The following is a 16,595-nucleotide window of genomic DNA, read 5'->3' as shown; positions in this document are numbered from 1 at the left end:
AAGCATATAGACTAATAAAGCTATAAGAGTAACATAAAAGACAGTAAAGATAGCAATGAGATTCTAACCGCCGTACTATATAGCCGATTACTACTTCATAGCTGGGGAATTTGATGAAGTGATGTGTTAGTTTGGTTCCAAGGAAGAACAAAACTCCTGGGCTTCTTCCCATTTCTGTTCTTTTCTTTTTCCTGAAAAAACACATTTTATGATCATAGTATTATGCTGTAGCCAAGCATCCCAGCCTTTATTAATTACAACACCAAATAAACTGTGAATTCTAAATCACGAATCAAGAAGATTAGGATACACGAGGGTTGAACTCAAAAACATTCTCCATTTTATTTGCTGATCAAATGGAGACATAAGCCAGGCGGTTCTCAAACCTTTTCAACTAAGTTAATACAAATTATCTCGAGAAGCCTGGAAAAGAATCAGGATCGACTTTTTCACTGACTGTCGAACCGAATTGCGGGCCACCTTTACGGTACGATATAAGAAACTCAACAGGATATCCCTTCAACTTATGTGGTGCAATCCCAAGATCATTGAATGTCAATGCTGCAAATCCAATTGCAAGATCAAAGGGTATTAGGGAACATCTCGACTTATTGGCAGAGCAAAATTAAGGAGGGGTATGCATACCATTTTCAGAAACAACTGTATCTTGTGTTAGAGCTAGGATCTGATCCAGATTGAAAATGGATGGCGTTGGCAATGGAAACGGGACTTTGTTCAGTAGAATCTCGCGGGGAGTAGAAATTGCCTGAAGCCAAACAGCAGCTTTTAGTTTTTTAAACAACATCAACAGCAAGTTACATCTCAATGAGCAACTTACACTTTCCTAGGTTTAATTTGTTTTGTACAATTATACTAATGCATTAATATCAGAAGAGTAGACTTCAAATTATCAATTAACAAGTTTAAATTATATGCATCAATGGGTTCTAGAAATAAATCTCCATTTAACCTACACAAATGACGATCTCTGTTATCATCAGACTGCAGTTTCATTAATAAATAAACGCCACTTATTTTCTTCTTAACATTGATAATAGCTACCGTTCTAACCCCTGCAGTAACCGCATAGGATCCACATTAAAACCGCATACAAAAGATGATTTCAAAAGGTTCAATTTTTAAGGCTATAAAACAAGAATATCCTATCCAAATTGGATACAAAAGATTATTTCCAGAGAAACTTCATTCTTGATTCAAGAAAAACAGCGATCATCATGCTGTGCTATGCATAAGAAAGTAAAACTCCAAAGTATACCAAGACTTATTTACATCACTAAAAAAATCATCTAGCACAGTCCAAATTATGCAATTATTACGGGGAAAAAGGAAACAAGTAACAAATATGAATCAACAAAACGAAGGATTCGTGATGCATAACAGCAACCAATAAAAGAAGGAATACAGTGGGAATATAAAAAGAACTCGAGGGAAAGCATATATACAACATGGCACATCATCATCAACTTCTACTGATTTTACCTTTGCAATAGGGAAAGGGACTTTCACATAGCGAGGCCATTCACGGATCATGTCGAACATAATTTCTGCCTGCATAGAACATGAAGCTTTAAAAGGAAACCTCTTTTCTTTTTTTCTTTAGGGGAGAGCAGGAAGGATATTCGAAAAAAGTAACATACCAAGTCATGGACCGTAAAGATCTCTGGACCACCTAGTTCATAAACTTTTCCAATGCTGGTTCCATCATCTGTCAAGGCTGAAACAGCTCCAGCAGCAACATCAACAACATACACAGGTTGGATTCTGCAAAGAATGCGCTGGTGGTTAGGAAGGATAACAATCAGAAAATTCTGCAAAGAATGCAAAGAATGCGCTGGTGGTTATGAAATACATACTTTGTAGATCCATCTCCAAAGAGGGGAACAAAGCCATATTTTTTAGCAAAATGTGCCCATGTATTCATAATTCGGTCCTCTGTACCAATCATACCTGCAGGTCTCAGAATTGTTGCCTGTAAAAGCATATTTTAGAAACATCAGCTCCCACACTAACCACTAAATAAACGGAGAAAAGTTGCAATTAAAAATATATTAAAAATCTCTTAACATTTCTTGAAGAAATATTGTTGTGCTATTAGCTAGATTAACAAGTTGTCCCCTGTGCAAAAATGTGGCAGAAACTCAAAGGTCACCTTTTCAGCTCATGTCCCTTGGATAGATACATTTTGAGTATTTATCACAATACAAAAGCAGAAGAGAAAAACAAAATTCATTAGAGTTAAAGAATGACGTGGATCGAGACAAGTAACTCTAACTTATTTATTATCTATTTGTTGCAATCTATATTGTTCTATCACAACTTATATTTTTATAATTTTTCAGGTGATTTAATGCCCTCCAGCTCCACCAGTGTCATGCACAAATAGTTCTCTTTCAATGTAAGTAAAATATTTTAATAATAGTTTTCTTTTTCTGTTATGCATGATATAAACTAGTTATTTTTATTATTTTATATACTGGGCAGGTTCAAGTTCGTGCTCTTAAAGTTTGTGCTCAAGTTTGTAAAGATTAACTACTTGCACTTTTACAAAAACTAAATTTTTAGGTCTTATGTTGAATGATTATATATTGTGAATGTGAATAATTAATTATATGTAGGTGTCGTTGGAATTGATTCATTGCATATCCATTGCACGTTCAAAGGTGAAAATTTTAGTTTAGTACTTTTAAACTAAAAGTTTATAGGTGGTAATTGTTTTAAGGACAATATCACAACTTTTAGTTCAATTTAGTTATGAATACATTGCACAACTAAAAGTTTTAATCATTCAACTCGAAAATAGAGGACTGGGTTGTGAATCAATTTCGGGTTGGGTTGGGTTATCAATCCAACCAACCTGAACTTTTGAGTTGGTCCAAAAAATCCCCTCAATCCAATCCAACCCAACCCATGTACACCCCTAACCTCAATCTTCATAAACAATTACTCCCATAAGAATAAAAGATAAATCCATGATAAATAAGCAGCTATAGAAAAATCAAAATTTGTAAGATTCTCTAATAAAAGAAAAGTACCATAAGAAGAAAAAAAAAAAAACTATATTTTCAGATACGTTACTTCATGTGGCATTATCAACTCAAAATCAGGAAACAGATGGTAACTGTTTACCTCAGGGAATGCCTTTAAAACAGATTCCTCAGCAGCAGCTTTAGCCCTCAGAAATCTGGATGGAGATGATGAAGATGCCCCTAGGCAAGAAACTTGTATGAACCTCAAGATACCACCGTGTTCTTTGGCAATCTACAATATTGAAATGGAGGGCAAAGACCTAATCTACATCAGACTCGAAAAGAAACGAGGGTGGTAAACTTCCTTTAGAGACCAAAAATAAAGAGGAATCATAACTTGATTTTTTACTACTTTCTAGCTTCAAAAAGAAAAACACTGAAAGGACATTCATGATTTATTCCTTTTCCTACCTAAAGAAGAAAGTTCATATTTCAATTAGAATCAAAGGAAACTATCATGAAGTTGCAGCATACCTGAGTTATATGCTGCATATGCAACATGCTTCCAGAAGATTATACTTCAACTTAATATACGCAACTACTCTAACACTTTTTGTGTTTATCTTGCCTTTATAACTGATATTTGCAGCAGTATCATAATGTGGAAAACAAAGATCAGATATAGGCCAGTGTTTTAAAAAGTGCCTCAATGCAAGTGCATTCCCTCTGCGCTTGAAGCCCTTTCTAAAATAGCTTATTTCATTTTATTGAATTAACTACGAATTAGGCATAAAACAGTGCTCATTTCTCTCCCCACTCTCCTACGAAAGCTCCAAATTCTTAAATTGATTCATTATCATATTATTCATAATAATACTATGTTGTTTAAAATTGCACCTTCATCTATAAAAATTTTGAATTTGTTTATAATCAAAACAATTATTCCATCTCATCAATGGAATTGTTTCTATTCAAATTTTGTATGTTGGTAACTAAAGTGTATCAGAGTAGGAGGTCATATGTTCAAATGCCATTTCCTCCCCAATTAATATTAATTTCCACTTGTTGGCTTTCTACAAATTTTCAAGTACACAAATAAGGGGGAGAGTTGAAGTAACTATATGATTTAATTTTCCATAAACCATCAACTTAAGATTTTGAGTTGAGGGGTGATTTAAAAATCATATATTCCCTCCCTTCCCCTAGCTACTTTACTTCTATGATGCTTTTAGCCTGCCCGCCAATTTTGTAATCCTTGTTTTTTGTAATAAGAATCACTTTCCCGATAGTATCAGAAGGCCATATGAAAACACACAAGCCAAACAAAGACATAGAAGCTGCGAATAGAACAGCTGAAAGAAGGTAACTTTCATAAGAAAAAACAGGAAAAAAAATCCCTTCTAAGAAGAGCAACAATTAATCACATACCAATTTTTTGACAATTTAGAAACATGGCATTCAAGTACAGATGCATACCGTGGCAAGTTGTTCTGCCATGGAATGATTCACTTCCTCAAAGCTGTAATTTCTTGTTTCATACTCTCTTCCTGTCAAGAAAGTTGTTAATGTCGAATATTAAAAAGGCTACAAAAAAAAAAAAAAAAAAAAAAAAAATTAAACCTTTCACAAGAAGGATGAAAAATGGGAAGCCCATACCAATAAGATTAAGGACCACATTAGCCTTTGCCATGACAGCTTTTATAGAACTTTCATCTCTTGGGTTGTATTTCATTGGCACTATCTGAAAACAAAAAAGAAAAAAAGAAAAGTAAAGGTAAATGAATTAACTTTGAGGGGGTAACGAAATCATTCAGCAGCACAAGGAAAAAAGATATAGGGCTATCATCCATGGCATCGCAACATCGTATACTACTCTACCTGTCCCAGATCTCCCATTAATTTGAGATGACGAGGTGAATCTTCAGAACCTCGAAAAGGGACTAACACTTGGGACCCCATTTTAGCTGAAACAAAATTCATTTCCAAAACAATGCTTAGCATAAAATTGATAGATAATAAATAATAGAGCCAATGCTTCCAAACCCACTACCAGAACCATTTAAAAGTAAATGGCATATTTAGGCAAAACGAAAACCCAGCGCTAGCATCATTTATGCTCGCCTATTACCTAATTGCTGTACAACATAACGGCCAAGGAATCCAGTAGCTCCAAAGACAGTAGCCACGATCCCACTGCAAAAAATCATTGTGATGAGACAGTAAAATCAGAAAATTCAGAGACAGAATTTCGTTTCGTAACTAAAAAACTAGAACCCAAATCGAGTTAAATATCAATAACCGGATCTGCCTGAAAATCCTAATGTGTATGCTTAAGGAGAACAGATAAGCACATTCTAGGATTATCTTGACAGCGACAGGGAAACCTCAGAATAAGGCTGCCCGCTTCATTATCCCATAGAAGCTGGGGTGACGCCAGAATGATCGTAGTGAGTACTACCATGATCTTCTAAATTACTCGATAAAAAAAAAGTATATTTAACAGACGCTTACCTTTATCTGTAGATGAATCGAGCGATTAATGACAATGAGAAAAGAAAGTAAAAGGAAAAAGTATTTCCGTTCAATATCGGCTGAAAGATTATATTGACATTCCAATGCACCACTGTTCATTACATTAAATTTCTTAAATTCCCACACAATTCCAAAGCACTCAAAATCCAGCATTCTTGTCGGACATTAGGTGGACGATCAAATAGAATAATTCAAACACGAAAAATATAGGGCTAGATTACCTAACGGACGATCTCCCACCAGTGCCCTTGCGGACAAGGTGCCCGACTCCCCTCGTAGCCAAGGTGGATTCATATCGCGGACGATCAGCCCCACAATCTGGAAAAGGAAAACAGAAAAAATAAGAAATCAAGGCGAAGTGGAATCGCGCAAGGAAGAGAACGGCAGAGGGGAATGAGGGATTACAGTGATGAGAAAGAGGGTATATGAACTTGAGAGAAGCAATTGAGGAAGGAGAGTTGAGACTCTGCTGCTGCGCTAGACGCCTTGAAATGGCCTGCATCTTTGATCAGAATCTTGCCGGAGTGAGGGACGGGGGAAGAGAGAAGATCTTCTGTTAACAGGGTGAGGAATTTTGATGAACACGAACAGGCTTCCACTATTGGATCTTGGGTTTTGTCATTTTAAGCGGGCCTCAATGTGAGCCCATACGTTTCATCACAAAATTTAAACCAAAATTTTTAAAATTTATTTATTTTCAACTTTAAAAAAAATATTAAAAGTAGAGATTGCACATATATATTAACCATTCAACTTGATGATATTTTATTTAACTTAGGGAGTGGGGCGTTTTACTAGACCAACCCACAATAATAATTCCATAAACACCTAGCGAAGATATGGCAAACAAATAAAGTAGCTCTATGTTCGGATCTGACAATACCATACCATAATCAAAAGGTACAACGGCCCGAGCGACCAGACTTAACATAAATGTAGTCACTGGAACCATTCTAAAAAGGGAGAAATTAGCACTACTTGGTTATGGTTAAAAGAGATAGTCTATTTAACTTGTGAAGTGGGGTCTTTGAGTACCTGTCTCAAACATAATCCTCATTTAAACGAGGGAAGGAATAGGGAGAGATTTTTTCCCACCCCAACCCTACTCGTGGACTTCTCTAACCGTCAGCATAAACTTCAAATTTGAACTATAATTTTCGGTTGAATTGAAGATGGTTGAGTACTGAAATCAAGAGAAATATTTAAACTTAAAGTAATAAAAGTTCTATAAAATTATGAACAATTAAGTTCCAATTCAACTTTGTCTAAAGCTACTATTAGCAGAACACGGTACACCCAATTAAAACACATCTACCATCGACTAAATGGTCAAAGATAAGATTTGAACTACTCTCACATGTTCTCCAGCTAAAACTGGAAGGTAAAAAAAATCAAAATTTCCGATCGGTTGTAATGATAAAAGATAGAACATCATCGCTCTATAATCACATAAAAATCAATGAACAAGAGATCCATTCAATTTGTAATAAAAAGAATCGGTCGAAGCTTCATAGTCAAAATATATGAACATATTTCATCGATTAAGAGATCAAAAGTTAGAGTCCCGAAAGAGAAGGGCAGAAGGGAGAGCAATTTCAAAAGCTTTCTTGATTGAAAAGGGGAAAAGAAGAGTATTTTGGGTAACTCATCTAAACCAACCGTTGTATTGCCGGAAAAACCATGGCGGCTCTCATTATCTGGTGTGTTAATTATTGTTGTTTTGGCATACAGGGGTTTCATTTATTCTTCATCCTATTTCTCCTAACCATTAATCATTCATTCATTCATTCATTCATTCATTCATTCATTCAATTAAACAACAAGACCCTCACTTTCAATTTACACCTTTAACTCACCCCTTCTGCCCCCATCTCCTCTCTCTTTATTCTTCAATCCTTCCTTTTGCTGCCATTGCTGAATGCAGCCGCAGCTCATCGAGCACTCGTCGTTTCGGCCCCTTCCACCTCCTCCTGCATCCGACTGAGATAGATGTCGTTTTCAGGCATCCCATCTCAACAAAACTGACTGCTCTCCTCATTTTATCTCGTGGAATACTCCGTCACTAGTTTGAGGAACATAGATGACTTATCCTCGAATAATCGTGCTGGGGTATCGAACTCTGCAATTCTACCTGCAAACCACATCCAAATCTAGATCTCAGTTGATTGTCTAAGTAAACATGTGATTGTGCTTTTCTCTGTTCGTACATATCTACAATTTGGCTTTGGGTTACGAGTGGGTTACGAGTGGGTTACGAGCAGTACTCACCGTCGCTTAGTACCAGAACCAGATCACTGTCGACTACAGTTGGAATTCTATGTGCGATTGTGCATACGGTGCAGTCTCTGAACTCTGTTCGAATAACCTTCTGGATGAGATTATCTGTGGCCATATCGACCGATGCTGTGGCTTCGTCGAGAACAAGTATTCTGGCTTGTCTCAATAGCGCACGGCCCAATGCTACGAGTTGCCTCTGCCCTACACTCCAGTTATCTCCATTTTCCAGCACTGCAAGTTCATTGTAAAGAGGATTCCATCAGCAGCAACCAAACATGCATGAAATATATGTCAAGAACAGCCGACAAAGGACAATAAAAAAGGAGATAGGTTCCATATCTGCTTGTTAAATACCTGGTGTGTCTAGTTTTTGCTCCTTTTCACGGATCATCTGTCCTAGTTGCGACTTATCCAGTGCCTGAACGACGTTAAATACAAATCAGGAAAACCCGATTTCAATTTACAGTACAAGAGTATTAGAACATTCAACAGGTACAGACTACGTGAGATCCCACATCGATTAGAGAGGGGAACGAAGCATTCTTTATAAGGGTGTGAAAACCTCTCCCTAACAGACACGTTTTAAAACCATGCGGCTGACGGCGATACGTAAAACGAGCCAAAGCGGACAATATCCGTTAACCAATGAATGCTGGGGCCTTACACTTTAGCTTTTTATTACGTTGGAAACTCGTCTCGTTCTTTCAGTTACAAAAAGAATTACTACTATAGCTATTTAGTAGAAAAATCAGTGAAGTGGGAATTTGAGAGAGAGATCAGACCTGCCAAATTTCCTGATCAGAATGCTCTTCAAGGGGATCGAGATTGCCCCTAATCGTGCCTTCAAATAACGTGGGATCCTGCGGTATGATACTGAGACGGCTACGGAGGTCATGAAGGCCAATCGTAGAAATATCGATGTTGTCAATAACGATCCTTCCGCTTGATGGTTCGACCAATCGGAATAGCGCCTGGATCAAAGTAGATTTACCACTTCCAGTCCTGCCAACAATCCCAATCTTCTTTCCACCGGGAAAGCAGCACGTTACACCTCGGAGCACCAAAGGGAGATTTTCCTTATACCGAACCTTGAAAAAGAAAACGAGAGAGGAATTTGTCAGTTTCCATCAGGCATTGTATTACCATGAGAAAATTTTGTATTACCTTTAGATCAGTAAGCTCGATAGTTCCGTTCTCAGGCCACGTGGAAGAAGGACGAGAGTCCTCAATAAGTAATGGTGCCTCGCTTGGAATTTGGCTATACTGATAAATCCTTTCAATAGATATAATTTTGTTTTCGAGCTTGCAAAAGCTAAGTATCCACCGTGACAAGCGAGCATTTAGATTCAAACCGTACGTTACCGCAAGGCCAGCCATACCTACACAAACAAAAACCAGTGACGATAAAATTTGACGATCCAGTCCCCCTTTTTTGTCTACACCACTAAACAGTTCTTAATGTTCTTTTTAAATCATTTGCATGGTCAAGATTCAAGATCCATATGCTAAGCTAGGAGCAGAACACAAAACATATGTATTAACAATAGCATCAGACTAAACTGGAAACATCAATTCAATCAAAACAACATCCTCCCAACTTAAGTCGGGCAACTTCAAATCATTATTTTGAAGGACCGACCGACTCCATAGCATGTAATAAACCCAGCACACCAAAAGGCAATGAATCTAGAAGAGAATATGTGACATACTTGGATCAATACTTCCAGGAGGGAAGCTGACTAGTAAAACCATACAGAAAGCGAAGACGAAGGTGGAGAGCAACTCCATACGAAGGCAGAGCCACTCGATAGCAGCAAGACTGCAGAAGAACGGACGAGAGTAACAATCAAGAAGATATAGATTTCTCTTCATAAACCGTTTTTCCTGTCCAAAACCTCGTATTGTTGCTGCTCCAGAAATTGACTCGCCGAAAAGATTAATAACCGGAGATTTCTGAATGCTGACAATGCGAACAAGCTCCCTTGATGAAGCCATGTAGTATTTCTGCATCATAAAATGCTCTTAGTAAGGTCACACACCCTCAATACCCTTAATCAAAATATGGAAACAACTGAATTTTCTATTAATCCTTGAAGAAGACCAACTGAATTTTATGATGATTGAAAGAAGCATCATACACAGACTGACAAAAGAACAATAAATGGAAATGGAAAAAGGAGATTTTTTTTTTTTTTGAATTTATAATCCTAGAACCGATGTGGTACAACTACATAATACTTTTGTACAAATCTATACCTTTCGAGAGATAAAAGTACGACATAGTAAAAGTGATCGAAAAAATAGTTTTATTTCTTATAAGAAAGCACGAGTATCATAAGAGAAACATCAGAAGGGGGAACCTGAAACCAGTACTCACCTGCATCCACAAACAAACAATAGCCATGGGAATGACTAAAAGCAAGACTTGCCAGGTAACTTCTGTCATAACACCAACTATGCCAATAAGTTGTATTGTCGTTGAAGCAAATCCACCAAGTCGAAATGGAATATCAAGATCCACAACACTTTGGTCAATGGACACCTATAAGGCCGAAAGTGATTAAGTAATTCGAAGTTCAAAGAAAACTTTAGTGTGTGTGAATAGCATGATTAAATTGATTGGACATCAGTCTCTTAGAACGAGAAACTTACACGATTCAAGATCCGTCCTGCTGGTGTTGAGTCAAAGAATGACATGGGTGCACGAAAAATAGATGTAAGCATCTTGACAAACAATTTTTGTGCAGCTGCAAGACCAAACATAGCAACCAGAATAGCCCTAACAAATACAAACCAAGAACTCCCAAAAGCAAGGGCCATGTAGACCACAAGGAGGATCATGGGAGTCACTTTAGGTTGACCCCCTTCAGTTTGGGGATTTGCCCATGCCATCCACCAGTTGCTTGCAATCTGTAGGAATTGAAATAATGCTTGTGCAACAATTATGAGAGGAATCAAACAACCTTTATACGCTGCAGCCATGTATGACAAGTAGACCTTCATGCTGACCCGCCCTCTTACCCTTTCCTCTTCCTGTACAAGCTGTCGTTTCCTAGAACGTTTTGCCTTCTTTTTCTCCTTGATTGCCTTTTGCTCTGCTGCAGATATAGATTCTTGCACTTCCTTGGCTAAATTGTCAATGTTAGTTCCAACAATATTACACTTTCTACCAAGATTAAGAGATTCATCTGCCGACAGAGTTTCATCTGAATCCTCAGATGTATGGTTGGGAATATCCATAGCTTCAATAGCTTCGTGATGAGCAGATACCAAAGTGTTGAAGTCAGTTCCTGCTTGTAAAAGATCATCATATTTTCCTGCCTGTATAATGCGGCCTTCTTTGATAACCTGTACAGATGGAAAAGGAATGATCGAGCGAAAGATAATTGTATCTCCATTAATACAGAGTTATTGTCGAATACTTCTTTTCCTTTTTTAGGGAACAAAACGAAAAGACATAGGAGAGATCACAATTGCATGAACAAATGTGAAAAATAGTTCACTAAGCGTCACTCTACAACCGTCTACATGGACAAAAAACCATCAATGGCCAACTTCATTTCAATGATTCATTCCTGCTAGTTTTCCCATCAATTCAAAGCTCGAGGCATATCAATTCCTAAAGTTCGAGAAAGTTCCAAACACATGTTTTCAACCCCATACTAACCCCATTGAATTCAACTTCCTTTTAGCCCTTAAGAACAATAATTGCATAAAATACGAAGAACAATCCATACCAATATCAAATCTACAGCGGGCAAAAATTCGACTTGATGTGTAACAAAAATGACAGTTTTGTCTGCAAGGGCCGTCATTATGTATTCCTGCATTACATGTTGGCGTTATCAGTAACCATACGACCAAATACCTGAGAACAATACGGAAGGTCATAAATCATATATATAACCTTAAACAAGTCTAAGGCAGTGTGTATATCAACAGCGCTGAAGGGGTCATCAAGTAAATAAATATCCGCATCTTGATAAAGCGCCCTGGCGAGCTGAACACGTTGTTTTTGACCTCCACTAAGGTTTATTCCTCTTTCACCAATTATTGTTTGATCTCCATGCGGGAGATTCTCTAAATCCTTCTTCAGTGAACAAGCCTGAATAGCATTCTTGTATTTTGGTTTGTCAAGAGGACTTCCAAAAAGAATATTTTCTTCTATGTTCCCAGATTGTATCCAAGGTGATTGAGGCACATATGCAGAAGTACCACATAATCTTACCTGGGCAGAGTAAAAAGTGAAGTACTCAAGAAACTTGCAACACCACCAACAACAAAAAGGGGAAGAACATGGGATAGAAATATCAAATTGAGAGTGGAATTCTAAAAGACTTACCTCCCCCGTGATTTTTGGAATCTCCCCAAGGATGCAAGATAGTAAGCTTGATTTCCCAGAACCAACAACACCACAAACAGCAACACGCATCCCTTTCTCCACTCTCACTCGTATTCCCGATAAAGTCGGCTTTGGAGAAGAAGAGTCCCAGGAGAAGATGCCATCTTTGATCTCTACAGCGGGATTTGGTGTGCCTCGAGGTAGGACAATAGTTGCATCTTCCTGCAACTCTTCCTCCAGAAGCAGTCCAGAAATGCGGTCTAGGGAAACTTTTGTCTGAGCCATCATCGACACCAGGTCGGGGAAATTCCTAAGTGGTTCTTGGAGGATTCTAAAAGTGGCTAGTGCAGAAAGAACACTGCCTGCAGTAAGCTGACCACCCAACAATATGCAGGTGGCAAAAGTAACAACAGAGACAAATATTGGGGAACTCCAGAAAATGAAAGTAATGAAGGCTTGGGAATAAAGAGCTTTTCGAAGCCACTTGAACTCCACACACCGCATCTCCTCCAACATCACTTTATACCTGACTTCCCAAGCTTGCAGCTTCAGAATCCTCATGCTTCTTAGGCACTCAGAAGTTTTTCTCATCCTATCATCCTTGGCAGCCATCAATTTGTCTTGATAATCCTCTTGTATTCTAGCTATTGGAATGGTAACAATAATGGAGACAATAGTAGCAATCAATGTTGCAATAGAAGCAATTCCAACATTCTTATACAAAATAGCTAAAGCAAGAATGATTTGCATAGGGAGCATCCAAGCATCATGGAGATACCATGAGTAATCCCCAACTCTTTGCACATCAACAGCCATGTAGTTCACGATCTCTCCACTGGTATGACTTTGTTTGGCAGAGCTGGAAAGCCGAAGTCCTTTTCGATATACTAATGCTGTGAGAGCCGATCTCACGTGCATCCCCAATATGTCAACCCCAAGATACCACTGTCTGGCTGTCAGAGTCTCCACAAGCTTTGCTGCGAAGAACGTACCAGCCAATATGTATCCTTCATGGGGGAAAGTTTCTTTCCCCCCTAAGTAATCAACAAAGTAGCTAATCATATAAGGACCAACATATGAAACTAGAGTATTCAGGCAAGCGAAGATGGCATTACAAGCAGCCTCCTTCCAGAAGGACTTCAGAATGGCCCACGCAAGAGAAGGCTGTTTCGAAGGATTGTCTGCTTTCAGTTTCTCCCAGTTCGAGTTCAAAATCTTATAATTGGTCTTAGATCGATCTTTCGTAGCAAGAAGGGGAATGTCCTTGAGTTCAAGTGGTCTTTTTGCACCAATTGAGAGAAGATGGTTCAGCCAAGAAAGTGTAATTAAACTAAAAAGCCCGGCTTCGCTGTAAGGCGTAACCTTGAGACATCCTGGTTCTTCCTCAAGAAGCAAAGGCTCTTGAAGATCAGGGTTCCTATAAACTTTGATACCAGTAACCCCCCTAACAGCAACAAAACAAAGGAAAGCTAAAGCAGGAGTTGCAGCAAAATTTGCAACAACATGAGAGCGCAGGTGTTCCAGGCCTTGTACAAACAATTCCCTTCCGTCAACATACAACGCACACAGACAAACAACAAACGACACAAACCACCAGACCCTCAACAGCCATGGAAATCTCTCAGAAGCCTTGAATTTGCAATGCAGAGCCAAAAAACTCAAAAGAAACCAAGACAAAACTTGAGCAGCAGGGAAGCAAACAACAGACCAATCTTCACCCTCCTTCCCTTCAACAGACTCTCGAATTGAGCTAATGACATCAAAAGCTAATACCAAAACTTGTCCAAACAACACATAGAAACAACATGAAACCGATATTTTAAAACTGACCCCGACTTCAACATCATGAATTTCACCATCCGCGCTGCGCCGAATTGGACTTGTATTCGCACCAGACTCATCATCCTTGATGAAGCCAAGGCGAGTAACAAAAATAGATATCCGCCTCGCCAAGACAGTGAAGAAGAAGAAGATAAAAAGTGCTAGATTTATGCAAATTGATACGAGCTCCAAAACTGGCAATGTTCCAAATGCTTCCGACAAGGTATTAGACGATCGTACATCAGATGACAAAGCTTGGGTTGTATTCAATAAATGGGCAACACCCATTATTGACTGCGGGATGTTTGTGAGGAAGGCGATTCAAAACAGTGAGTCGGCGGCGAGTTAATTGAGATAAATAGAACCCTGTTATGAAGATGAGCATTACTCCATCTGGGTTCTCGTAGACACCTAATGAGCGCTTCGGTAGACAGCCTGCAGACACATAGCACATGCCAACAAATCCATTTTTTGTTAACACGAAAGTCGAAGAAACACAGAGAGAGAGAAATAGAACGACGCTTTGCAAGTCTTTCTGTCTGTAGCGAAATGGGGAATGGACAAAAGGGGAGAGGAAAAATCAAAAAAAGAAGACGACCCATCACTGAAAGTACAAAATAAAACTGACCAACCTGCCTTTAGGGAGAGGTAACTATGTGATTACTGATGACGAACAGCAAACCAAACCCAGTTGCACTGGAAAATCAGCCGCCTCGCCAGTCTCCAACACCAATTAATTCGCCACTGATAAATCCAGAGATGAAACAAGAAAGGGTGTATACAAATAACAACCAAATCTCAAAAAAGAAAGAGATGAATTAAAAACGATCCAAACAAATGAAGAACAAGCGAAAGCGGCACCACTCTCTCTTGTTCTGTCGTTAAGAAGACAAAACCAGAAGCGGAGGGAGGAGTGACTTTAAGGGAATGGGAGGTTGGGGTTTAATATAGAAACAAAGTACCGAGCGAGAGAGAGCGAGAAGTGATAGCAAAATAGGAAGAGAGGTATTTAGGGAAACTCAAATCCGCGCGGATTTTGCAGTTGGGTTTCATCAATGACGTTACTAAGAACCTGAAAATGCTCCAAATTCCAAATTCCACTCAAATTTCGTCTCTGTTCAAGCACATTGTTTCGTTTCGTTTTTGTTTTGTTCTCTAATCTCCTCCTCCTCCGTCTCTTACATCTGTTCCTGCGCTCTGCCACGGGAAGGAAGATCGCTGCCAACAGAAAAGTTCCGAGTTGGGAAAACAAATGAAAGGAATCCCAATAATAAACAAAATTGCTCCGAAACTAAAATCGCTTTCACATTTGAAATTATATCTTATAGAAATCCCAAATCAAAATGGAAGACGGTGGTGCGTGGGTGCTTGCTAGGTCGGTTAATAGGTCATCACATTCCTCACTCTGAATCTGATACCATTATCATCCTCCTCGACATCTTTTCCCCAATTTAAATGTCGTTATTCTTAGTGCGTACTATCCTTTATGATTAAAAATAGTTCGTTAATTTAAAAAAAAAAACATTAAAAAATATTATTATATATTTAACTTCTAATATCTAAATTAAAATTTTTGTTTTAAACTTTTAATTTTATATAAAATATATTAGATACTTATATTATAAATATTTGTTTCATTTATTATTATGGTAAAGTTGGTGAGACGTTCCACCAAAATAATTGTAATTAAAAATAATAATAATGAATCTTGGGAAGGAAAAGTAAATAAAAATAAAATAATAATAATTATTATTATTATTATGGTTTAATGAGGTGTGTCCAAGTCATAGTTGATTTGTCCACATTACCCTTCTCTCTCTCTCTCTCTCTCTCTCTCGCTTTATTTTGGTTTGGAAATGTACCTAACTAAATTCTTTTTAATTTACTTTTCTGGTTCCTTTTCGGCTCACGAACGTCATGTTTATGCTCTTGTTTTATTCATTTTTTAGCTCTCGATCGCCGTGTTCATGCTCCTATTTTTCTCGTTTTTTCGACTCTCGATCATCATGTTTATGCTTCTGTTTTTATATTAGTTTCAACAATAACGTCTGTCTTTTGTGGTGGTTTCTCAATTGCAACACTGAAAGTTTATGTTGTGTTATTATGTCGGTTTAATAGAAATGACGTGGATTATAGCATTAATTGCAATAAATAATGGTTATTTAATAGAGTTTAGATTAAGAAAATAGATATTATTTTAATATATATATATTTCCTTCGTAATTTGATTGTTACTATTATTATTATTTTTTTTTTTTCCTTTTTTTGGGTACATGAATAAATGTACAATCATTTTGTTATTCTAGATTAAGAAAATGGATGAAATTAAATATGGTACATTTATTACCGTTCTAGACTTTATATTAAGAAAAAAAAATATTTTGTTAAATTACAATTTTGTCCCTTGTTTATTTAGTCTTTAAATTTTTAATTTTGTGTTTAGTAAATTTTTAAATTTAATAAAAGTATGAAATTTTATAAAATAATTTCGATTTTGACCCAATTAAAAGTTCGATATAAAAAAATAATATATATTATAAATTTTAGGGTAAAAATTGATACGTCGATTCAAATTCAGGGTAAAACAAATTGAAAGTTCGAGATAAAAAATAGATACATTAAAGGTAAAATTTAAA

The 16,595-nt window shown here is 37.5% G+C and overlaps 2 protein-coding genes across 3 annotated transcripts; both read right to left on the bottom strand.

Annotated features, from left to right (window-relative positions):
- Positions 1-144: 144 nt before the first annotated feature.
- Positions 145-6,117, bottom strand: LOC111807662 (NADH dehydrogenase [ubiquinone] 1 alpha subcomplex subunit 9, mitochondrial). Its single transcript, XM_023693478.2, has 12 exons — positions 5,925-6,117; positions 5,741-5,837; positions 5,116-5,180; positions 4,866-4,951; positions 4,644-4,728; positions 4,464-4,534; positions 3,148-3,279; positions 1,875-1,990; positions 1,659-1,782; positions 1,501-1,569; positions 646-766; positions 145-561 (listed from the first exon to the last, which is right to left on the bottom strand). The coding sequence occupies exons 1-12, from the start codon at positions 6,019-6,021 to the stop codon at positions 410-412; spliced, it is 1,215 nt and encodes a 404-aa protein (XP_023549246.1). The 5' UTR covers positions 6,022-6,117; the 3' UTR covers positions 145-409.
- A 993-nt stretch (positions 6,118-7,110) lies between these two features.
- On the bottom strand, positions 7,111-15,399 carry LOC111806455 (ABC transporter C family member 5). 2 transcript variants are annotated; one of them, XM_023691781.2, is made up of 12 exons: positions 14,592-15,399; positions 12,139-14,394; positions 11,704-12,024; positions 11,534-11,620; positions 10,449-11,144; positions 10,174-10,338; positions 9,506-9,800; positions 8,961-9,175; positions 8,579-8,884; positions 8,151-8,214; positions 7,788-8,027; positions 7,111-7,650 (listed from the first exon to the last, which is right to left on the bottom strand). In XM_023691781.2, the coding sequence occupies exons 2-12, from the start codon at positions 14,245-14,247 to the stop codon at positions 7,559-7,561; spliced, it is 4,590 nt and encodes a 1,529-aa protein (XP_023547549.2). In that variant the 5' UTR covers positions 14,248-14,394; positions 14,592-15,399; the 3' UTR covers positions 7,111-7,558. The 2 variants fall into 2 exon arrangements, with proteins under 2 accessions (XP_023547549.2, XP_086984967.1); XM_087128841.1 differs by having other exon boundaries at positions 14,596-15,399.
- Positions 15,400-16,595: the final 1,196 nt, after the last annotated feature.

Source organism: Cucurbita pepo, chromosome 12 (genome assembly GCF_057944985.1).
Source record: "Cucurbita pepo subsp. pepo isolate OVF chromosome 12, ASM5794498v1, whole genome shotgun sequence".
Taxonomy (NCBI): Eukaryota; Viridiplantae; Streptophyta; class Magnoliopsida; order Cucurbitales; family Cucurbitaceae; genus Cucurbita; species Cucurbita pepo.
Note: the sequence above shows the minus strand (reverse complement) of the source record. Positions and strands in the feature narration are given on the sequence as shown.

Excerpts from the sequence above, each read along its gene's own strand:
- LOC111806455 (XM_023691781.2), bottom strand. The coding sequence starts at position 14,247 with ATGGGTGTTGCCCATTTATTGAATACAACCCAAGCTTTGTCATCTGAT. Across the intron at positions 8,885-8,960 it reads TCGAGCTTACTGATCTAAAG|GTTCGGTATAAGGAAAATCT; the intron begins GTAATACAAAAT and ends TTCTTTTTCAAG. Across the intron at positions 8,028-8,150 it reads GCAAAAACTAGACACACCAG|TGCTGGAAAATGGAGATAAC; the intron begins GTATTTAACAAG and ends ATGAACTTGCAG.
- LOC111807662 (XM_023693478.2), bottom strand. The coding sequence starts at position 6,021 with ATGCAGGCCATTTCAAGGCGTCTAGCGCAGCAGCAGAGTCTCAACTCT. Across the intron at positions 4,952-5,115 it reads TTATGTTGTACAGCAATTAG|CTAAAATGGGGTCCCAAGTG; the intron begins GTAATAGGCGAG and ends ATTTTGTTTCAG. Across the intron at positions 4,535-4,643 it reads TGTGGTCCTTAATCTTATTG|GAAGAGAGTATGAAACAAGA; the intron begins GTATGGGCTTCC and ends CTTTCTTGACAG.